Raw genomic sequence first — 24707 nt, 5'->3', positions numbered from 1 at the left:
GCCTCTTAGCCAGACACTTTCATTATATATGTGTAAAAATTATACATATGTAATGTACAATAATGTTCTTCAAGGCAGTGTCTTAATGGAAAGAAGTCCCACTAGAAGTGTATAATGTTTAAGAAGAGCATGGCTTTAAGTGGGATGAAAAAAGTGGGGGTCTCTAAAAAGGTTGTTGCCTGTGTAACGAAGAGTGTGGCTTAAACATGTAAACTACATTCTGTGATCCCCACTCACCAGTGAGTGCTACATTTTTTTCTATTTTTTTTAACTGCACCTTGTCTTGTACTGTGCGCTCTGCAGATAGGCCAAGGATTAGATGACCATGTATTCTCATAATTTTTTACACACAGACAGGCATTGTGAGAAACTCACACTGCCTTCTGCCTCAACTCCAAAAGTCTCAATCATGGCCTGTTATAAACATCTGGAGGTGACTCAGTTCAAAGTATACACTTTACAACAGTAACGTGCAATGCGGAAAAAAAGTACAAAAACAGGAACTAAATCGTTGATATTGATTGCTATAATGTTTTTTAAACTTTATTGTTCAGAAACCGAAGAATGCTTTTGCCATTAAAGTTAATGACATGAATATATTGCCCAATAGGGCCCTTTTAAATTACTATGTGGTCTGAAACGCAGAGGGACCTGACGCAATTAAAGCCCTGATGACAAGTTAAAACGAAAGCAAAGACCTGTACAACAGAGACAGTACTTTATTGTAAGTGGTTGGCACTTGATGGTCTTTCTTATTTGAATGAAACATTTCATGTTTTACACACTTTTAGGTCTATTCTGGGCAGCGCATGCGCTGCTCTGCAAGGCATGCTGTATTCATGTATGGAGTTGAAGCTCCGCCCACCCTCTGCCCATATTTTTGATTGGCTTGTGTCATTGTCGTTTGGAAACTGTGGATTTTCATTGGCCAATAGGCTTAGTACTCCATTGTTAGAACCTCCTTGTCTCATTTTGTAACCGCCCATGAGGACACCCCGTTACATGAGATGTTACTCTGTAGGTTTTAATTACAGCCTTCGAGCACTATTTGCTTAACCTCTTCGCTGCGGATGACGAGCTCAGCTCGTCATCAGCCACGGTGGTCGTGACCTCGTCATGTAAGGCGGCTTTTTGAAATTTGACGCACACAGCGGAAAAAGCCGCCGCAGCAATGCGGTTAAATGGTTTTCTCCTACCTGCTGGCAGTATAGGCTTTCCTGCAAAGCTTTAAAAAAATCATAGCAAACCACGCCACGCTCATACAGTGGTGGCTGTGCCTTTGGTTTAATTGCGGTGTCGAATGCGGCAGCAATTTTTTTACTATTTATGAACTTTTTTTTTTAATACTGCCCCATGCCGCATGTTCACATTAATGGCGTCCGTGCCCCTGTCCTTAGACGAGGTGCGTCTAAGGAAATAGGCACGGCTGCCATTAAAGTGAAACTGCGGCATGGGGCACTTTTACAAAAGAACATTTCTTTGTCAACAAGCATTTGCAATGCAATAGGTCTCGCATTTACGAGAGTGTCGTAAGTGCAAAATCTAGTGCATTGCAAATGCTTGTTTTACTTTGGGAGTTACAAGGGACTGTGTTAATACCGCTGTGCTTCTACCCTAAAGAAAATAATTACCTATTGGTGAATAACATTTTAATGTGATCTTATTTTATTTTATTTTTATTTGAAAAGTTTTATAAAGCGCTGGCTAGACCTGGAGGTATCAGAGCGATTTACATTAGGTAGGACATTGTTTCAGAACATTGTTACATAGTTACATCAGTTTCTGTAGCGTCGCATAACATAGAAAGGGAAAACAGTATAACATAGTTACATGAGATTATTAAAGTATAGTATAACATAAAGAACTTCTGGGGACACAGAAAGGTCAGGGTGGAGAAGGAGAGGCAGACAAAGAATCACAGAGTGGGGAGGCAGGGGAGGGAAAAAGAGACAGAACGGAGAGACGAGGAAAACAATGTCCGAAGTCCGGCTGGGTAGGTGACGGCCGAGGGGTGAACCAGAGCCAAACTCCTCTATAGCTGCATAGGACAGCTCCACGGGCATTGGCCAAGGTTGCTCGGGCAACGCGGTACGTACAAACAATTAAGGTTTCCAAACTTAGCAGAAATACTGCTAAGTTTGGAGGGCCAACCAAACTCACTCAGAAGTCTGCAAGAGGTTTATGCACAAGGCTGAAGAAGAATCCTGCAGTGTTCTCCCAGTTCTTCTATTAAAAGATGTCGATCTAGTGAATGCATATACTTCTTTTTCTTAAGAAACCTTTTTATCTTGTGTAGTGTTTGAATACTTTTCTTATCAATGTGTGTTAAAATGACAAACTAGTGATATAAATATACAGCAGATCATACTGCCACATAATTTGATGTTTCTGCTGCTTAATGCAATGTAGTCATTCCTGCCATACAGTAATGATATCTTCCATTACCGCTTAATTCTAGTGACTCTGTCCATAGGTGTCAAAATCACTCACTACGATTTTATCTCAGTGCCACCTTAGCTTGTATTATTCTTGGCATCATGGTGAGTGTGAAAATGAGTGTAGTTATATACATAACATCAGCAACCATGTTTGATACTCTCCTACATTACATGACATTTTGTAACACCTTATTCTTTAAATGTGTTTTTTAGACAGATCTTTAAAAAGGTTTTATATTAGTCTTGAATACTGGAGGACTTCAAGTTCTGTTTTTCTTGGTGATCCGAAAGTATGTGGGTCAGTTCCTTGTCCTCTCTCCTCGGTACATTTCTTATTGCTTCCTTGTCAAGAAGTCATAATAGCTCTCTGGTAATCCATGGAAATTACCTCATTACCTCATGTAGGAAATTACATCTGACCCAGAATGTAACCTCTTCTAGGTTGCCACTCCGTGTCTGTTCTACCCAGTTTCTTACATGTAGCGAGCATAGACACTATGAAGGCTTCAAGGTGCTGGCACAGAAAGTTACCAAACTAAGACCACCTATCACTATGCCCTTAGAACGATATACACCAGGGTAAAAGGATCTAACAACAAGCAAAAGACCCACTGAAGCAAAAGACCCATTGACTGCTATTAGTAAAAGAGAAATGCTTTATGACTTTCTCAAAAGCCATGTGATTAAAAATGTGCCTGATTTTATGCAACAGCCTGTTCCACAACTTCGGACTCAGGTAACGAAAGGAAGGCCCTTCAAAACTCTCTTTCTTAACTCTGCAAACATTAAATTGGGGGGTGTAGGCTACGTGTAAGGCACATCTGGGTATGTTTTGCAGGAGGAGCCCAGCCAGTTTGGTTTCTCCTAGCCTTGGAAGGTTTCATAGGCCAGGGAGAGCAATTTGGACTGAACCTTTTGTTCCATGAACAAACAGTGCACTCTTTGGAATGTAAAATAAAACAGCTTTATTTTGTATGGGATCTCTCTAGAAATTCGATAATCTTCCATCACAATGGAGGTAAGTTATACATTGTCTCTTAAAATAACCAGTCACGGCCCCTGGATGGAGTTGCGGTAGAGCAGAAAGGCGGGGCGGGGAGGGGAAGGGTGGGGAATGCTAAAAACCGGAATATGGATAATTGGAGGTAAGCAGGGTCGGATTGGGATCACAATTCGGCCCGGGCACTGACGAAAAAAGTGGCCCACATTCAAGAGGCGTGGCCCATATTTAAGGGGCGTGGCCCACATTCAAGGGGCGTGCCCTTTCATGAAACACCATTTGCACAGACAAGGAATGAAAGTGGGAGGATACTGTTCTTGCACACGACACAGGGTCAAGGTGACAATGGCTGAGTATTTACCATTTACTGTAGTATTACCCTTGTACCTGTGTATGGTACCCTTTTGTAACTTGCACAAGTCACTTTTCTCTTGTAACACACGGTTTGCTACCTCTCACTTTTGTTTGCTTTAGATACTTGCACAAGTGCCACCATTGCCTACGTAACTTTTGTTCTTGTGCTGGAGTGTCTGCCATTAATTGCAGTATTATACCTCTACTTGTATTTTGTACGCTTTTGTAACCTGCACACATCTCTTTTTCCTCCTGTAATGTAACGTTTGCTTTTGTAATTTGTCCACTTATAATTTTCTTCTCATGTATTATTGCTGTTCCTAGTGTAAAGCGCTCTGACACCTTCGGGTAAAGTCCGTGCTATATAAAATCTCATAAATAAATACATCAAACAAATTCCAAACATCACCAGGCCCCCACAGCAAGACCCATTCTTCCTCGCCCACTATGCCCTGAATGTGAAGGGCTGTGGGCGAGGTGTTAAGACTAACACCGTTTCTGGGCTGCATGGACGCCAGAGGGCCGAGGTGCAAATGGCTCAAAGGCCTGAGAAACACCTGGCCCCCAGGGAGGCCAATTATTGCAAACAATCACCCCTCCCCAGCCCAGCCTCAGCTTGATTGCTTGGCAGGGTAGGGGTGAAGGAGAGCCCACAGCTGTCTCTGTCTCCGTGCACTCTGTGGGCCGTTTTTTTTTCTCCTCTTTCCTAGTGCACTCTCTGTGGACTGGGACAGGGGAGAAAAAAAACGGCCCACAGAGGGCACTGAGGCACCGGCCCTTCGACCCATTCCCGAAATGCCCGCCTTGCCAATCCGCCCCTGGAGGTAAGTAAACAATTTAATAAATGAAATGAATTTCGTAGCGCGCACTGCATCGCAAAATGAGATGCAGCTCGCGCTACGAAATTCGTTTTATTAATTAAATTGTTTACTTACCTCCAAATATCCATATTCCGGTTTTTAGCACCCAAGCCCCTCCCCCGCCCCGCCTTTCTGCCCCACCGGAACTCCCTCCACGGGCCGCGGCTGAAAATAACACTTGCAAAACTTTCATCCAAAGCCTTTCTTCCACAAACGTGAACACCATCTTTGTTTTTTATTTGGACACACAATTTATGTACATACGCAAAACAATCATGGCCCAAATGCTTTCAGAAAATCTAATCAGATATTTTCCTAAGGCAATCTTAGTACACCTTCAAGGTTAATTTCAGCTGTTACTTCGTAATACGTACCATATTACTGCTCATAAATTTCAAGTTGCAATTCGTCAGTCTCTCTGCCAAATCATCCAAATTAGGCAACCAATAACCAGCTCTAGGTCTGGCCATAGTTTTGGTCAGAACTAATCAAAGGGGGAGTAGTGACACTATAACACTTTTCCTATCCTGGAAAAAGGACTCTCCCCCACTAAAGTTTCCTCTTGCTGCATGCTTCATCATCGAGTCCACCCCAGAACACCTTGTGTATCTGTATCTGGGTATGCTCAACCTCCAGAAAGCGATTGCACTTTGAAGGTGTCATAGTGACACCACTTCCCTTTATTTCGTTATGTACGTATCTGGAAGTTGAGTGGGTGCACTCTCCATACGTCTTACTCCCCCTTCTTTTGATTATCTGCTTAGTTTTGTTCATCTATATATGGTCCTAAATTGGCCAAATTTTGCAGTCTCCACCTTCCTAAAAGGTCCTTCTCTAAACCGAACCAACTTCTCACAATCTAACAGGAGTTTTACTAATTTGTCATCCTTTTTCCTCTAGCCACAATTGTCTCACATATCTTCTAACTTCCTGTAACATTTTCTGAAAGTTCTTTGCGACCCTACTATTGTCAGATCTCCTGCTGTCGGAAACACCCACTGTAATAGACTTTCTACTTTAGCATTTTTTTGTGTCTGCAAGTGCCTTGGCGGCATGTACAATCTCAATAAATCCCCAGGGAAACAGTTTTTTTCAATTCCTCTTAAACAGCCTTCATCTGTGTAATTATAATATTCATACAATTGCTGTAGACCTTGTCATTAATTAGTCATGTTAGCATTCTCTTTTAAGCAACGACTGTCCATTAACCCTACAGAGAAAAAAAAACGTTTATCTAATCTTCTCTCCTTTTCTGCAGCACAACTCATAATCTTGAGTATCACTTAATTGCCAGGGCTGCTTTGTGTTCTCAGTGTAGCCGTGGCTCATGGTAGTAACAACAACAGTAGTGAGAGACAAGTTTGGAGATTCATCTGCAAGAACTCACAATGAAAGACCTATGGTTAGAACGTCAACACAGGGCAGCCTGCAGAGCTCAAGGAGCAGCTTCTCTTTAACCCGTTAAGCTCGCCGCAAATTCCGCCCCAGTGTGGACGTTCCATTGCGCTAACGGGATCGGAACGTTCAGCGGACGTGCGCAGCACTAGCGAGGTAGTGCATGCGACGTCCGCCGAATGTTCGCAGCACTAAAGGGGTTAAGCAATGCAAACCTGCCGTCACATCTTGCAGAATCACATTCTGGTGGCACAGGGGCATGGACAGGTGGTGAAGAAGCACCACAATAGTACAGTCTGACCACATAAAGGGTAAGATGATACATAGTACATTAGTGACTGGTTGTACAAAGATGCGAATTTGTTGAACATAGGATACACACACACGCATGGCCTGATCTGGAGCAAGAGATGTTGAACGCTCAGCCCTGGAATCACTTAAGTCACTGGCATGAGGAAACCCACAGAAATATTCTCCATGGCAACACAGAGTTCTACATGAGACAATAGTGACATCACTGACCACATAACTAAGTAACTAAGACACAATAACATCTCTTTTTTTCCAAGAGAAAAACAAACAAGTAAATAAAACCCATCCACAAAATAGATGATGGAACATCCATCATGTCATCTAAACTACTCTCATAGCGCCACAGACAAAATCTTCTACACCAACATGCAAAGCTAGCATATGCACCCAGCAACACGGGGATACGCACAGGAATCCACTGCACACTATGATACTATTTCCTTCCATTAAAACTGAAGAACACTACCAACTCATGCTACAGCCAAACTTGAATCTATTGGCCACACTGGTGCTATAAAGTAACAAACTAAAATGCCCCACCCATCCTACAAACCACATCGTTTTTCATACTTCCACACTCAACAAAAACAGCAAAGATGCCTTCGGCACCACACTTGTAACAACAAAGCTAGGTTATTGAAAGACTAATACAAACAGACTTCTTGTAAAAAAATCTGATAGGCTTTCAATAGCTAAAGCAAAAAAAATAACTGAAAAGAATATACCAAGTCCAAAGATGATTATAGCATTCAGACTGCATGTCCAGTGGGTTTAAACTGCCTATTGAAAACAGGCTACCTGTAGAAAAATCTGCCAGGTCTATCCTTACCAGCAAATGTTTGAGATGATACTGGAACATGCTTGCTTGATATGTTTATAGATGATACTCTCACCAAAGAGTATAAAAGCACCGTTATAGTCCCTGGCGTAGACATCAACCAATGCAGCCTTATGACAGGTGCCAGCGAGGACAGAGGCTGTAGGTCTGGCTAGTACAAAAACCGTAGTCGGAAAGCCTTTGCAGAGACCCCAGCAAGGACTCAGAGTACAACCTTGATAAGGCCTTCAAGATGAGGATCCCTGCTGAGAGGAAGTTGTCTCAGAGGATAGAGTGAGGACTCGCCTGTCCCATGGTTCCTTCCACACATCCCTGCCTTCATTTGTGGTGTCAGCGCCGCAAAGGCTCACAGACAAACCAACTCCTTCATACGCTGTTCCAAAAGAAGTCTTCATCTTCTCAAACACAGTGTCCACATCTGCCCACGCGGTGGGGGTGCACAGGCCCTCTTCATCTCTGCCATAAAAAGTTTAAAGATCTTCCCATGGACCTTTCTCATCTCATTCCATGCAGTTTGTCTTACAAAAGCAAAATCTCACCACTTCCAGGATCTAGCGTACATAAACACTACAGGGACTAAAGCTTTCTGTAGTCTGTTTTCAGACTTAATTTTTAATGTATGCACAGTAAAAAGAAACTTAAAATTCTGGGTTGTCTACACCTCACGTCAATTACTATTCTTCTTAGTCGACAGCCCCCCTCACCCAAGTGAAAGTAAGGAAGCAGTCAGGCAGGCCCTCTGAAGAAGAGGTTGCAAAACGTAGTGGCTGCTCCTGAGAGCGCTGCCACACTTCAATGCCCAGAAATAAGTTTGTCGGGAAGTGACCCGTTCCAGTATGGCAAAGCATTCTTTCACACAAGCAGTGTCCATGTGCATTACTTATACTGATGGTCACTTCGGCATGATGCACGGCAGCAGCACCACTCGTTTGCAGCAGGGCAAGCAGTAAGTGAGGAAGGGTGTGATGCAGCCTGGCATATCTATGCTCATAACCCCCTCTTGAGGAAACACAAAAGGTAATTCTTTATAATATTAGTTCTAATGAAGAATACCTCATAATAGCGAGGTTGAGGTACATTCAGGAGTATGCTTTAATATATTCGCTCTTGCCTGAACTACTGTCAATATCTATGTCCCTCAAAACCCCTGTGATGATCTTCCAGCGTATCCGAGAAGGTACCAATATTCCTATTCCAGCATAATTCCTTTTTTTCCCCATCATTCTTCTTTTGTTAGGTAAATGTAGCATTAACATTTGAGCACTTTCAGATTTTCTCTAGTCATTTCTTCTTGTAAATATCCTTACATATCTACAATGGTATTCACTTCTTGTTATCCCTCTCGGTGAAGCATCTTCTTTCTCCTCTGCGCACTCAGTTTTCCCAGCTCTGGATGAACAGATCTGCCTTTGAACGTCTCAACAGAAAAAAATTGACAATAATTCCACATAATTTGATATCATAGCTCCTCAGCCTGAAAATGTTATCCACAATACTGAAAAATGACCTTAAAAGTTACCAGTAGTACCAGAGCACTATCCCAAAGGCAGAAAGTAAAGACATTTCAGTACTTCGTGTTAACTCCAATCACAGAAGTATCTTTACTTTTAGTAGGCACAGACCTGGCACAGGTATTCTTCTTCCAAACCCTCCTAGAAGATGGCTTCTTCTCAAATTGAAGTTGAGATTCGCTCTGGTAAAATGATCATCCTCCCAAGTAAATGGCCTGCGCTTCCACAATCAAATAAGTTACTTACCTTTGGTAACACTGGTAGATATTCTATTTAATCTCTGATTCCTCACTTTGTGAATTTTCCTGAGGGACCAGACTGGATCCAAAAAACTCAAAAACAGTACTTCAACTTCGCGTCTACACCATGTCACTCTGGAAGTGACAAACGAAACCGCATATAACCTTCATCCAATGCGCGCTGATGTCAGTTTCTTTCATGAACCTGTCCATGTCCTCAGACGCGTGGTCCTTTAGCAAATTAAATGAACCATTGTGCAGATTCCTAAATTGGGGTCTTTTAAAATAGAAGAGATCATCCACACAATGGGGAGGTAGAAGGCCTGTGAGAAATCTGTGGTTAAATAGGGTATCCACCAGAAAAGCATTACCGAAGGTAAGTAACTTGTTCATCAGATGGATACTTCTAACAACAGATTCCTCACCTTGTGAATGGATACCAAAGCAGTACTTCCCAAAGTGGTGGGTTGCGAGGTGGCTCAGACTAAAACGTCCTGCATGACTGAGCATGTAAAATGTCCATCTCAATGAACACAATTGCCAAGGCAGTAGTGCTTCATGAACATCTGCACTGATGCCCACATAGCTGCCTGACAGATATCCAGGTATGGAGTAAGTGAGAAAGAGGAGGACCCTACAGACTGTGATACGCTGTACAATATCTTATTCTAGAGTGAATAGTTAAACTAGGAGGTAAGTCACTCTGGATGTGGGATTGGGTTTACAGAGTGCTTTTCTCTTAAATGTGTTGAACTTAATTCCATAGATCCCAGTGGAGACTGCTACCCCCAACCATTGTCGATGGTGGCGACCAGCATTAGCACATTTGTGAGCACTCAAGGGGCATGGGTGAGGCAGGAGTGGAGGATGACAAATTGAAAGTGCATGTGGCCCACTGTGAACTGCAGGTAGCATTTGTAGGGCTGCAGGACCAGGATGTGAAAATAAGCATTCAGCCGGTCCAGTGCCACCATCCAGTCTTCGGGATCCAGAGTGGGCCTGGGCTAGGGTGAGTCTTTTGAATTTCCCCTTGTACAGGAAGATTTAGGATAGGAGGGAGAACTCAGTTCTCCTTCTGTACCAGGAAGTAGTGGGAATAGCACTCAGTCCCTATTTCCAAAGCTGGCATGCTCTCCATGGTCCCTTTGGTCGAAAGAGCCTGCACTTCACTGCATAAAAAAGACATTTGGTTCTCCGAGAAGTGGCATGATGTAGGGGGCAGGTGCGGTGGGTCAAAAAGGAACTGCAGGGCGCAGCCCCATTTGACAATCTGCAGGACCCATCTGTTGGATGTAATGTGTTGCTACCCCTGCAGAAAGTGGCTGATCCTGCCTCCTGCAGGATAGCTCTGGGCGTTAGAGGGTGAACCAAAGGGGTTTTTAGGTTGTGGGTGGAGGATTGGGATGAATGCTGCCCCTTATGGCGATGTCATTGTTTTTTGGGCCCACTGCCCGACCTTGAAAGGACTGGGATGCCTGTTGTGTGGGCAGTGAAGCCTGAGGATGTCCATACACCAAGCCCCTGGCATATCCCCGAAAGGTAATAATTGCAGGGCAGTATGCCTGACTTGAGCTAAGAGACCCAAAGAGAGTGGTGTGGCTCAGCTTCCCATAACATGCTCTAGGGCTGAGTCCGCCTTTTCGTCAAACAGGGGAAGCCACTGAAGGGCATATCCATTAAGGATACCAGTACATCCCAGGAGAATGATAAGCGTGGCTCAAATCCACCCGAGTGACTTACCGCACTCACCTATAGTCGCTATATAGGAAGTCAGCCGGACATGGAGAAGAATAAACAAAAGTCTTTATTAGGCCAAACAACACTCATATGAGAGGGCCCTGTCCGACCTCACTCCTAGGAGTGCGAACGAGAGGACTGACTCTCTGCATCACAGCGATACATTATAATGCAATACAGCAAAAAGGGTACGCCCCCAATGGAAAGTTACCGAGCCTCAGACCAGTGTACAATGCTCTCATACAGTAGGCATCTGCACCTGCAAGGGATACATCATTATCTCTACTCAAGGCCATGGAGCTAGGCTTCGGCGTCTCTGGGCATGAGAACATTACTGATAAAGAGACTTGTTAGTTTCGGCCACAGTAAGCCGAGAAACGAAAACTGCTGTCTTAGTGAATTTCTGTATTCCTGCGGGAGGGGCATAAGAGCGAGCAGGGTCCGCAGGCACAGAGGAATACACAAAATGGTGGCACACAGGCTAAGCTAAGAAACTAATATGATCACACATACATTTGAATATATGTAAGGAGCAAATAAAAGTAATTCAGCATAGGTGCATATACGAACTTCATTAGTTAGCCATATGATGCTAACTCATACATCAGCAATAGGTAATTAGGGTATCGAAAAGTGAATTCTATCAGACCCTCCTTTTAGCATCATTGGCTAACTATGGCCTCATTTATTTGCCAAAAGGTAGTGCCGACATCCATTCTAGGGGCAAAACTTTTCCTCTAGTCTAGAACATCCTCTGCAATAAACATCAACCAACTTGCATCGGCAGGAATTTCAGTAATCATGGAAGTAGTATATTGACCAGGTAACTTCTTTTTCGGACTTAAATTTGTAGCACACATTGAGCAACATGGAGGGAGGCAATATATGCAAAGGCAGCAAGTCAGAATTACACTCACCACACCAACCAAACCCATCAATATTTTCCAACCCCAGGTGGAGAAGGCGCCCCAGAGCCACCCTTGTAAGGACCATGTCCCATTATCCTGATGCAGTTCAGTTGCTAATCTATGTAATTTCTGTACTGCCAAGTTAACAGTCGGGCCGAGTCAGGTATATAAACGCAACAGGACGTCCCGATGACGCGACAGGCCCCGCCCCTATCGGCCAGTATGACGTCAAGCACCATCCTGTTCTGGATCGTAAATAATCTCATAGCCTGAATCTCAACAGATATGTTAGTCGTAATGTCAGCTTCGGTGAGGACTACCTTTTCCATTACCCTAGACAGTCGTCGGATAGCCCTGCTGTTAAATATCGGACCCCAGAAAGGTAACAAACCCTTAGAAAAATCAGTCCATTGTTGGTACGAGGTGTCCGTCTGATCTACGTCATCTACCTGGAGTTCCCTCCTTTTACGCTGCTCTTGCGGCTGCTCCTGGGGACTGGGGAACCGACGATGAGTTTTGTGATAATCAGAAGGAGCCACATACACAGGAGGAATCATGTAGGCTAAGTAACACACCCCACCCCAACCCTCGGGCAACCATAAGTATCCATTATCACCGCAGACGAAATAGATACTGGGTGGGGCAATCAAAGAGGGGCTAAGAGGCAAGCGTATTGAAGCAGTCACATTACAAGAGCTATTACCAACTTTGATGGGACCCCCTCCCTTTATACAGAAAAATGGGGAAGGACCCACCACAGCCAGGGGTATCAGAGACTTGGAACTGTCGTTACTCTTCGGGGGGTGTCTGTAGGACAGAGTGGCATTCAATTTCAGGAAACTGTCCCTAAGTCTGTCGGTATCATTTGGTGTCAGGAATCGACCCAGCTTTTTCTCACACGTCTCTATAAAAGTCTGGTCAAAACGTCCATCAGTATATATTCGTCCAAGGGAAGATGGAGGCAGAGGGCGTACTCGCATTGTCATTGTCCACCCCCTATTCTGCAGTCAAGGAGTCAGGGAATCTGGCTGCTGGAAGTATTTAACAAGACCTATAAGAGTATACCACCCCACACAACTATTCACTGGCGTCAAAGGGAGGGCAAGGAATCTGTCTTTTTTATAGGCAGCAGAAGGTAAAAGCCCACAAACCCAACAATCTGTCAAGTTGGTAGTGGCGTGTGCATGGTGCAAAGTCTTAATAAAAACATTGTCTTTATAACTGTTTCGTAACATTCTTTCACCATAATCAACAGTAATCATATTATGTTCAGGAACGGCAGTGGGTGTGGGTGCAAACACATGAACGGGGTAAGCTTTATCCAGGAAAAACAGTATTCCAAGAGTCACTAAAAAGGCAATCAAAACAATAATTATGACCACAATCTTTCCTTTTCGGGGAAGGGCCAACCAGGGGGAATCAGGCACAGGTCTTGGAGGAGCCGCAAAAGGCTGCTCCTCATCAGGAATGGGCCGCCCAAAGGAATACATTCTTAATATCCGTTCAAAATATATCAAAAATCAAAAATGAAAAAAAAACCACTTCTACTAAAAAAATAGTCCCAGACAATCCTCAACCGGCCAGAGGGGTTCTTCAACCCTTAAAAGGGATCTTCTCCCTGTGTCCTTCAAAGCCTCACAGGCAGGCTTTTACCGTCCATACCTAATTCCAACGTCGCTGTTCAATAATTTGGAAACAAGGGAAACACTTAATTCAGGCCCCGCACCACTCTATAGTCTCATAGCTCACAATCTTCGGCTAAACACCAGGGCTCTTACAAGTCCATCCCTACCACTAAATCTTCTTATTCAGAATGTCCACACTAAGCCCTTCTTCCAGTGTTTAGTCCATCATATTTCAGCACTGTTACTTATTTTCTTCGGGGCCTTAAATTATAGCGAGTGCTCCCTGGCACTTCGGGATCAGTGAACAAAACAGATGAATCTGTGGCAGATGCTGAACTCTCTGGTGTCTCTTCACTAGTGGCAACAGGAGTAGTAGAGCTCACTGAATTCTCTATTCCGCTTCGCTCTTCTCCAATCAGTGAAGCATCCGAGAAAGGAACATACCTCGGGATAGACTCATTCTCCTCGTCAGCAATGCCATCCTGTACCCATTTGTCATAGGGCAACGGGAGCGGGACCCTCTTCACATGTGAGGCATGTGTCCACGCCTTCCGTCCGTCGATCCGAAGTGCAGTACGTGTGGTGAGGAGCACCTGGCGCGGCTCCGACCACCTTGGCTCCAGACAAGACTTCCGCTGGTATTTTCTTACGACCAACCAGTCCCCTGGGTGGATGGAGTGTCCAGGCCCCTCCGGCAACGGCTTCAGAGTGTCTGCTACCTGCTGATGAATAGAACGAAGATCTTTAGTCAGAGCATACAGGTAATCTGTCAACAGAGGGTATGGTACTTCAGTAAAACATTTAGGCCTGGGCACTCCCCAGATATTGGCCGGACGGCCGAATACCACTTCATGGGGGGAGACGCCCATTTTTGCATTCACAGTGACTCTCGTTGAAAGCAAAGCTAATGGAAGGGCGTCTGGCCAACGGAGACCTGTACTCTCACATATTTTGGCCATCTTTAGCTTGAGCGTGCCGTTAAACCGCTCCACAAGTCCTGCTGCCTGAGGGTGTAAGGCTGAATGAAACTTCTGAGAAATCTGTAAGCCTTTACATATTTGCTTCACTAGTTCTGCATTAAAGGACGTGCCATTATCACTCCAGATCACCCTAGGTAATCCGAAGCGAGAGAAATACTCCTTTATCAACATTTTTGCGGTAGAAATGGCCGTACAGTCTTTCGTTGGATACGCCTCCACCCATCTACTAAAGGCGCATACGACTACAAGGACATACTTCAGGTTATTGACCCTTTCCATTTCGATGTAATCCATCTGAATCACCTCGAAAGGGAAAGAAGGGGGTGCAAAATTTCCAGTTGGGACAGGGGTACCCTTTCCAGGATTGTGTCTCAAACACACCATGCACTGACGAACCAAGTGAGTGGCCACTTTAGAGATATTCTTATTGCTCCACACTGGGTCTAACAATTTACAGATACCCTTTGCACTAACATGAGCAGGCCCGTGCGCCATCGTCACTACTGGAAGAACATATGCATCGGGGAGTAACCATCGTCTCTTATCGGTCACATCTGTCCAACATTCATCCGCATCCAATCGTCCCTGCCCATCCTTCCATGCTCTCAATTCCTCTTCTGTCACTTTTCCCTGTATGTTCTTGACACTCTGTACAGTGTCTGAGAACATATGAACATCTGGGACCCATCTAGCTGGTCCTGCCACAAACATTCGTGGTAATTTTTCTCTAGCAGTCTCTTTTGCTGTTTCATCGGCGAAAGCATTGCCTCGTCCTACATCATCCACTATTGTCTTGTGTGCGCTACATTTTATCACAGCCAATCTTTTGGGTAGTGTCAGGGCCGTTAACAGTCGTAATATCAGTGGGCCATGTTGGATGCGTTGTCCGTGAGAGGTCAGGAATCCCCGTTCTGCCCAAAGTCGCCCATAATTATGAGCCACGCCAAAGGCGTATTGGCTGTCAGTATAAATGTTCACGTCTAGCCCCTCACTCAATTCACATGCTCTCAGTAAGGCTACAATCTCAGCAGCTTGGGCAGAATTGTAAGGTATCCTAGAAGTCTCCACTACCGTCTGTAATGTTGTTATTGCATATGCTGCTGTCGATGTACCGTCTGGCAATTTAAAACAGGACCCATCCACATACAACTCCCCGTCTGGTTCGTCCAAGGGCCTGTCTGTCAGATCCACCCTCCCCTTTGTCTCCTCTTCAGTCCTAAACAGACAGTCATGTGTGTCATCGTCCTTTGTATCTGTATCTGTGGGGATAGGTAACAAGGTGGCAGGATTCAGTGTAGCACACCTTTTGATCGTAACATGGGGTGCAAAAAGAGTCATCTCATAACCCGTAAGACGAGCACTAGTTAAGTGCTGCGTCTGTGTCCTGTTCAGCAAAATGTCCACAGCATGCGGTACCATTACTGTGAGGTCTGATCCCAGTACGAGCCCTGCCGACTGTCTTATAGAAACCGCAGCAGCCGCCGTGGCTCTCAGACAGCTCGGCAGCGCTCTTGCCACATTATCGAGCATGGCAGAGAAGTAAGCACAAGGTCTCTGCTTCCCCCCAAAACACTGAGTTAAGACAGACAGCGCGCAACCTTCCGCCTCATGTACGTAAAGGACAAAAGGCTTCTGGTAATCAGGTGTCCCAAGAACTGGCGCAGAACATAAAGCTACTTTTAGTGACTCGACCGCTTCTTGACATGCGGGGGTCCAGGGTAGGGGCTCGCGCACTTCTTTGGTAGTCAGATACAATAGGGGTTTTGTTAGTAACGCATAGTTAGGTATCCACTGGCGACAATACGATGTTATGCCCAAGAACGCGCGCACCTCTCGCTGCGTGTTAGGTACCTGCATGTTAGTGATCGCTTTTATGCGCTCTGGCGTCAATCTCCTCCCCACTTTCGAAAGGAGGTGACCGAGGCAGGTGACCTCCGTTCGACAGTATTGAAATTTCGGAAGGGACACTTTATGCCCCCTTTTAGCCAAATGGTGCAGTAATTTCACAGTAGCATCCCGACAACCCTGCTCGTCGTCCGATGCTATTAGGATATCATCCACATACTGCAACATGACGTTGCCAGGTGGAAGCTCCAGTTCATCCAATTGTGCCTTTAGAGCCTGACTATATATGCTCGGACTCTCAGTGTACCCCTGAGGAATTCTCTTGAAGCGGAAGCTTCGGCCAGCCAATGAGAATCCGAAGAGATCACGGCTTTCCTCATGTACTGGAATACTGAAGAAAGCATTTTTCAAGTCTAGGACAGAGAAGTATTTGGCCGAAGGGGGTATCATGGTCAATATCGTAGTAATGTCCGAGACCACCGGGTACTGTGGCTCCACTACTCTGTTCACGTGCCGCAAATCAATCACAAATCTATAAACATCAGGAGTATTATCAGTAGCTTCAGGTGACCGTCTTTTAAGGATAGGCAAAATAGGACTGTTACATATGTTCGAATCAGTCTCTTCCACTACTCCAGACCGTATGAGATCTTGTATTATTTGTAGCAGGGCCTTCTCTCCCTCCCTAGGAATCCTGTATTGTGGAACCCTGGGCAATTTCGCTCCCACCTTCACTCTTATTGTCACCGGGGCAATATCCATTTTACCTACATCTGTATCACTGACAGCCCACACGCTGTCGGGTATGCCTTGGAATTCAGGTGGTAATGGGTCGTCTTTCGAAAAACACTGCAATGGGCGGGCAACATTCGGGCCCAGAGTAAGGTACACGCCATCCGGAGAACAATAAATGGTGGCGTGCAATCTTTTCAATAAATCTAAACCCAGCAAATTTTCGCCACAATTTGATGTCAATAAAAACGGTGAATCAACAGTAAGAGGGCCAATCGTTAACGTGAGAGGTTTAGAAATGGGGCTAATCACCGGAGTTCCTGCGAAACCCACGGATATGTTATTCTTGCCAGACAGAGCCGCCCCTGGGACCCGAGAACGAGCCACTGAACTTTTCATTGCACCCGTATCCACTAGAAATTTTTGTTGAGACCCCATTAAGTCAGCTTCGACATAAGGTCCCCTCTGATCATCTTCCATAAGTACTGGTCCCATGCTCTGTCCTACGCTGTCCTAGTTGTGGGAGAACCCTGTCAAATCATCCACTGAGTAATCATCGTTATAGTACTGACCACCGCCCCTCTGCAACTGTTGTCTGTCTGCCCCATTGTCAAAGTAATTGCCTCCCGGTCTCCCGCCACCTTCTGACCGCGCAGCCTGTCTCCCAAAATCACCACTACCTCGTCCTCGTCCTCTTCCTGGACCGCCGCCCGACTGAAGCAGTGGGCAATCTCGCCACCAATGCCCCTCCTGCTTACACTTTGCGCACTGATTCGGTCCCAGCCTTTCCCTACTCTCACCTCTCCCAAAGCCGCCCCTCTGACTCGGCGCTGCACCCCTTCCTCTACCTCTAGCCACTTGCTGCAGCAAAACTCTTGTCTTCAGATCCTTAGCCTTCTTCTCCTGCTTGTCCTTACTCTCATTTTCCCTGTGTTCATAATATTGCGCCATACTGAGTATTCCCGAAGGAGAGGACGTTGTCCACGTGCTCTCCGACGCTTGCAGTCTAGCTGAAATTTCAGGCAATAAGTTCGTGACAAACCTATTAACAAAAAGCCGCAATCCGCCATCTTGTGACACATCCTGCCCACTAAAATCCATAAACGTTTCCTCAAACCTCGTAAAGAAATCAGAGACCGCCTCATCCTTTTTCTGCTTACAAGCCGTCAACTTGTCCCAATCTACCTTTTTCGGGGGAATGAGAGAGTGCATATACTTTATAATGCGCCCTGGCAAAGCTAATATCTCAGCCTTCGGCTTCTCCCCTGGCTTACGCTCCTTGTCCCAATCCTGCAACTCCTGCCACGTACCTCCTAACTCTTCCACGTGGTCAGTACCTTTCACTTGCCGCCACACATCAACCGGGACCAAAAGCCCGAAAAACAATTCCACATCAGCCAACGTCATCACAGTGGAAGACGCCGCCTCTGTAAGCTCTTTGTAATAGGCAGTTGGGTTCTTTCTAGAATCCGGTAGCTGGGCCTTCAATGATAATACCTCACTTCTCTTCCATGGCGTATACACCCATTGCTCCTGGAAATGTGCATCGATCCTGTTCCTAGTAACAGCCTTCGTTACTGGATCTAGCAACTCGGGGACCTCGGGATGAAAAATAGGGTGCACCTCGCGCATTGGGTGGAGACCTGGGAAATGGGGTGTGCCGGCAGAGGGTAATTCATTCCTGTATTGCAATAGTGCACGCAAACTACTCATCACTTCTTTCACCCCTGTGTTCGTTCTATAGGCTCCAGCCAGTATATCTCGTAAAACCGCTGGAGCCACACCTCCATACCCCTGCTCCCAAAGCGGTATCAATACATTGGACATGTGCCACAAAGCGTGCTGCTGCATCAAAGGCTCAAAATCTTTCATGGTGGACCAAATATCTTCAAACGAATAAATATTATTCCTGGCCCACTGACATGCCTGATTAGCCACCATACTCCTTTCATCTAAACCAACCGTAGAACGCGTGAGCAACTTCCGTACCTGCGAGAGTAATCCGCTACCTGCGCCTCGACTCGGCGTTAGCATCTCCTGACTGGGGGTGGTACTAGCTGAAACACTAGGGAGTGCCAAAGAAAATTGGGAGGGTGCAGGTGAGGTGGTCTGGAGTAAGGAAACGAGGGGTGTCGAGGGCGAAGATTGTTGGGGTCACTGGCTGAAGGACCCGGAACTCCACTAGCGGGGGCTGGAATTGGCAAGGAGGGATACAAGGGCTGTGGGGCATAAGGGGGAGGGGGTCGGGTATTCAAAATGTCTTCCATCTCATCCGGGTCGTCTTCTCGCACTACATAACTTTTATTTTCCTTCAACCTACAAAGTCTATCTGAGCGCTCCATACGCAGCGCATTCTCATTTCCAACCTGCTCTCTCGCCTTCTGCGCCATAGTCTGGGTGGACTTTTTATACTCTTCTTTCTCCTCTCGCAGCTTGCGTTTCCTGGCCTCTTTCTGCCACACTCGCAAAGAGTCGAACATACTCTGACGACTACGCCTAGCAAACAGTTTGTCTTGCAAGTAGTCCAACTTAGCTTCATCGAAAGAACCCATCAAAGGCCATTGTAAATCCACATTATCAGCAGTGTACCGGTGCCACAAAGTACCAAACAAGATCGGGACCAGTCCATGTTTGACATACATATCAAAGCTCGGAGTCCCTTCAGGGGGTGCAGGTTGGCTCTCGGCCAGTCTAGTATCTGAGGGTCGACAACAACATCCAAAACATCGTAACTTACTAAAACACGGCATCTTTACTTCGGTGTGAAAGAAAACACTTCACCACAGACCAGCTCGAGCTCGTTCATACACACATATAAACATACATTAGAAAACCACACGCCCACATATACAATACCTCCAAACACGTGTTACCAAATGGGACAAGGCCCGTCGACCAAGTCCTGGGGAACCTGGACTCTACCGCAGACCGAACAGTACACTAACTGTTCTGAGGACGGGGAACAGATCCGCCACCCGTGCGGCACTATGGATCACTGCGCACTTTACCGCGGGAAACCCAGATCTCACCTCCACTGAACCACCACACTAGGAGTTCAGGGTAAGCACCGGAGTTTACCCACAATGAGCCACGCCTTCACCACAGTACCACCCGGTCGGATCGCTACCAACAATTACATCTAAATACGTCCCCAACCTCGTCAAGTCTGTCAGAGCACCAACTCGTACTCTGAGTTCCCCGGAGCACACTAGCCCCAGGAGCACACCGGCTCCTCAAACCACTGGAGACACCCTAGTCTCCCGGAACACTCCCGTTCCTTAAACAATCACAGGTGGACCACTCACCTTCCGTAGGCGGCACCGACCTCTACCGTTCTCCACCTCCGGCTGCCAGGACCAACACGGTCAGCTTCAAGTTCCGCCTTCTGGACCCCGGCGTAAGATCCGAACCGGGACCTCTCCCGATCAGCAGGGTGGGGCAGCGCTGCGAGAACCAAGCTCGGCATCAGATGGGTACCCGGGCCCACCGTGCCGACCAGCGGGTCCCCGGTCTTCTGCTACCCACTTACGGGTGAGAAAGATCCTTATCGCGGGGTCCCTATTCGGGCGCCATCTGATAAGCGTGGCTCAAATCCACCCGAGTGACTTACCGCACTCACCTATAGTCGCTATATAGGAAGTCAGCCGGACATGGAGAAGAATAAACAAAAGTCTTTATTAGGCCAATCAACACTCATATGAGAGGGCCCTGTCCGACCTCACTCCTAGGAGTGCGAACGAGAGGACTGACTCTCTGCATCACAGCGATACATTATAATGCAATACAGCAAAAAGGGTACGCCCCCAATGGAAAGTTACCGAGCCTCAGACCAGTGTACAATGCTCTCATACAGTAGGCATCTGCACCTGCAAGGGATACATCATTATCTCTACTCAAGGCCATGGAGCTAGGCTTCGGCGTCTCTGGGCATGAGAACATTACTGATAAAGAGACTTGTTAGTTTCGGCCACAGTAAGCCGAGAAACGAAAACTGCTGTCTTAGTGAATTTCTGTATTCCTGCGGGAGGGGCATAAGAGCGAGCAGGGTCCGCAGGCACAGAGGAATACACAAAATGGTGGCACACAGGCTAAGCTAAGAAACTAATATGATCACACATACATTTGAATATATGTAAGGAGCAAATAAAAGTAATTCAGCATAGGTGCATATACGAACTTCATTAGTTAGCCATATGATGCTAACTCATACATCAGCAATAGGTAATTAGGGTATCGAAAAGTGAATTCTATCAAGAAGTCAAGTCAGTGTACCTTAACCATCTACCCTCTGTTGTCATCATAGGGCAAGGCAAACTCTTCCCCACCATGGTCATCTCCATATGGCTGGCTCTGATCAAAATTCGATCTAAAAAGTTGGTGTAAATTCTGTGTACTGTAGTGTAATCCTGTCTATCTGAAGGAGGCTACGATAAATCAAAATCTGGGGATGTATGTCAGTACAACGCGATCTTTTAGATTGCGGTACTTTACAACGCGGTTATTACAACGCAAGTCGTTACAACGACTTGCGTTGGAGGGCGCGGATTGAGGATCATTTGATTATTATAATTTTCTATTCCAACACGAGCCCACGTAACAGTAGGGAAGGTGTTGGAATATAAAATTACAATATTCCTTAACCAACAGCTCCATCCAGCGCAAGTTGTACTAACCACTTGCGCTGTAATGGCAGCGTGGTAAAGGTAGTGCGGTGTAAACACCGCGTTGTAAACGATGTTTCCCAAATCTGGGCGTGGTCTCAGTCGAGATGAAGCCAGCTTCAAGTTGGATACAATGATGGTATGCGATTCCTCCTCCGGCACTGGTGTCCATGCTCGAGGGGCCAGTGTGGACTTCAGCATCGGTCCCAATGCCAGTCGGGAACAAAAAGCAGGCTATAGGGAGCTAGGCGTCACCAAGGGTGAACCCACATGCGGTAACCCCACTGGGAGTCCGTGCGAATATTTGGGGCCCCAAAGCACACTAGAGGCAACGTGACATCTTGACTAGACTGGTCCTGCAGAAGAGAGCTTTGAGTTTATTTCAGAACATTAAATGAAGAGTGGTGATAGGCTGCTCTTTGGGTAGAATGTTCTTGATGTGCAGGGCATTTCCTTAGAAAGCCTGGGCTAGGGTCTTGCTCCTGTGTCTGTTGAGTGTATTTAAGCCAAAGATGTACTTAATTCTACTGGACTAAGTGTTTCAGGTTATGCACAGTTACGCTGCCAGGTAAGTGGTTGTTGACAGTGTCTTTCCTTATGGTAAAGGAATTATATTTTGAAAGCAAATGCAAGTTTTGTTTAAGATTCAGTGTAGTAGGCCCATAATCAATGATTTTTTCAAAGCATCTGGTCTCAGCTATGGGGTATGCGTAATCTGTGGGGTAGCTTTCAGTGGAGATTAAATGAATTTCACTAGTGCTAATATGTTCTGATATGTTGGGTGCACCCTGAGTCAAGTCCGAGAACTCCTTGCCTGAGTGCTCCCACATCATATTGAGGGAAGTATTAATGTTTCTTCACAGTGAGTGACTATAAGGTTTTGGCCTTCTCCTGAGAGTAACCATCTTTTCATCTGTGTTTTTTTGTGCAGGCTTTCATTGTGAGCGGGACCGTCTCAGCTTTAGCTTCTGTCAGACTCTACGACTTCTGGGAAGATGCCACCTGCCAACTGTCAAGGTGCAGTGCTGCCGAACCTGCTTCCCTCACAGTTCTGGCACCCGGGACCGAGGGAACGAGCGAGTTTCACGCAGGTGAGACTTCCCGTTCCAGAAGACATTGTGAAAGTCAATGGCTTGCTGAAGCATTTGCCCCAACCTATCAACATCAGTCACATACTAGGGGCTTCCGTCCATGGACTTTCCTATCCCAAGATGCCACTGTTTCGACATTCTAAGCTCAAGGATTTCCAGCCTGGGTGACTGCTCTATCTAAAGGATTACTCTACATTCATTCTTCTATCTCTAGCACCGTCCAACAGAAGAGTTTTCTCTTTTTTATGCAACATTCAGGAAGCTCCTAGGACATCTTCTGGACTCATGCTACTGGTGCAGGTGAGCTCAATCTGCACACTTGGGCTGCCCCATGCAACTTGCAGACATTGTCCTTGGTCAATTAGGTGAATTCAACAAGCAACACCACTGAGGAGCAGCTCCAGGCTTTGTCATTAATTCATCATCTCTTGAGCTGGACTCTTATTCCGTACCACTGTTTATATTCCTGCTGGATGCAGCTGCGCTGCTTGATGCAATACTCCATGATAACTGGCCACAAGCACTGCTTAACGTCCCTAGGCCAAGAAGAAATCAGCTTTGTGAGGCAGGGCAAAACTTGGTGCTGAAGGTCTAGGCAAACCTATAAAGGATGGTGCCAGTGACCACCCTGGATGAGCTAGGGGACCTCACCAGGGGGCTTCTTGAGGTGCTGGCAGGACCAGCATGTGGTGCTCCAGTCCCAGTGTTGTATGCTGGGTGTGAAACTATTTTAATGGACTGTCCTAGAAATAAGTGGACTTCCACTCAACCACCTATCACGTTCCATTCCTGACACTTGGTGAGAATGATGTGGGACACGCATAGCCGATCTTCGTCCCTCCATAATTGACAATGTCAGGTGCACAGAGCACCATCAAAGTTGAGTGTCTGTATTTGGGTTGGATGCTTGCAGACTTCTTGTTGCACAATAGGCCTCTCCTACCTGCAGCCTTACGACACCAGTGGTCAGCTGGGCTGTCCACTCTTGGAGGGTATCCTGTAGTTGCGGTCATAAAGCAAAGTCTGCCACATCGCAAGCTCATGGCATACTGACCGGTATTTATGGAGCAAAGTAGTTTGCATGTCGAACTCAATCAAATGTGACTGGTTCTGCTCCAGTACTTCCTCCCCAGCTTTTATGAGAATCTGGCGTATTAGCCAGCGGTCTGTGATAGGAGTAGGTGTACATAGATAAGACCCTTGATGGCGCACTGGATTCCATGGTGCTGGATCTACCTGTGTTCTTCTTGATCACGCCCTCCATGATGTATCTCTGCCCACCTGTATGTCACAAATAGAAGACATGTTATCTACCTTAACTACAAACTGCATGCACTGTACTCATCTTTCCCTTTGTGGCTAACTACAACCAACACTATTTCAACAATGCACATGAAGCGCACCCAGGAACTTAATGAGAGTCACACTATTCAAATGGCCTATATAAATGATATATATGGAGTAGCTACTTACGACATTACCCAATAGCGCATTAAGCCGTGCAAGGGGAATGGAGAGTGCTAAATAAATAACCAAGCAATGCAAAGCAATCCAATCAAGTGCATTTTCTTAGTGACTGACATTAAAGTTTCCCCCTTCATAGTCTGTCCCACTGATACCCCCGGCTCGACCACCTCCATATCATTCCGTCCCAGGGATTTCCCCCACCCCTTCCGCCTTTGCTGTTTTTGGTGCTAAACAAGATCCAGGTATTTTTTATTGTTTTTTTTTTACTTGGTGTGCTCACCATCGCTTTAAATTAAACGGTGATTTAATGAAACATTTCCTTGTTTGGTTTCTCTGTGTTCCTGGTGCGGTAAAGCATAGTGTGGGTGGCCATGCTTGTGATGCTTTAGTGGGGGTCTGCGTTCAGACCTGGGGGCCTGAATCAATGGGCCCATGGAGTTTCACAGAGAAGTAATTCAAGGCACATGTTGGTAGAGACAGACAATGCATTCAGGTAAGACATTTCACCTGGGCAGTCCGGCAGGAAAGTCCCACAGCACTTCAAAAAGACTGCGATCTCAACCAGTCAACACTACATTCCTTAAAAGAAAGAACCAGCCTAGGAGCATACATGCTGAATGGAGAGGCTGTGTGCGATGGCTGACTCCTAGGGTGCAGGTGTGTGGTGAAGAGGTAGGGTGCAACGGGTAGGCCAATGGATGTGGATTGTTTAGC

The 24707-nt window shown here is 46.0% G+C and overlaps 1 protein-coding gene across 1 annotated transcript in view; it reads left to right on the top strand.

Moving 5' to 3' along the window:
• The window catches only part of ADAMTS7 (ADAM metallopeptidase with thrombospondin type 1 motif 7), a 594575-nt gene extending 570269 nt beyond the window's left edge, over positions 1-24306 (top strand). The window contains exon 24 of the mRNA XM_086957915.1: positions 22367-24306. Coding sequence (XP_086814041.1) covers positions 22367-22530 — 164 coding nt within the window. The 3' untranslated portion in view covers positions 22531-24306. The remainder of the gene's footprint in view (positions 1-22366) is intronic.
• The last annotated feature ends 401 nt before the right edge of the window (positions 24307-24707 follow it).

Source organism: Lissotriton vulgaris, chromosome 2_1 (assembly GCF_964263255.1).
Source record: "Lissotriton vulgaris chromosome 2_1, aLisVul1.2, whole genome shotgun sequence".
NCBI lineage: Eukaryota > Metazoa > Chordata > Amphibia > Caudata > Salamandridae > Lissotriton > Lissotriton vulgaris.
This window is presented reverse-complemented; position numbering and strand designations above follow the sequence as displayed.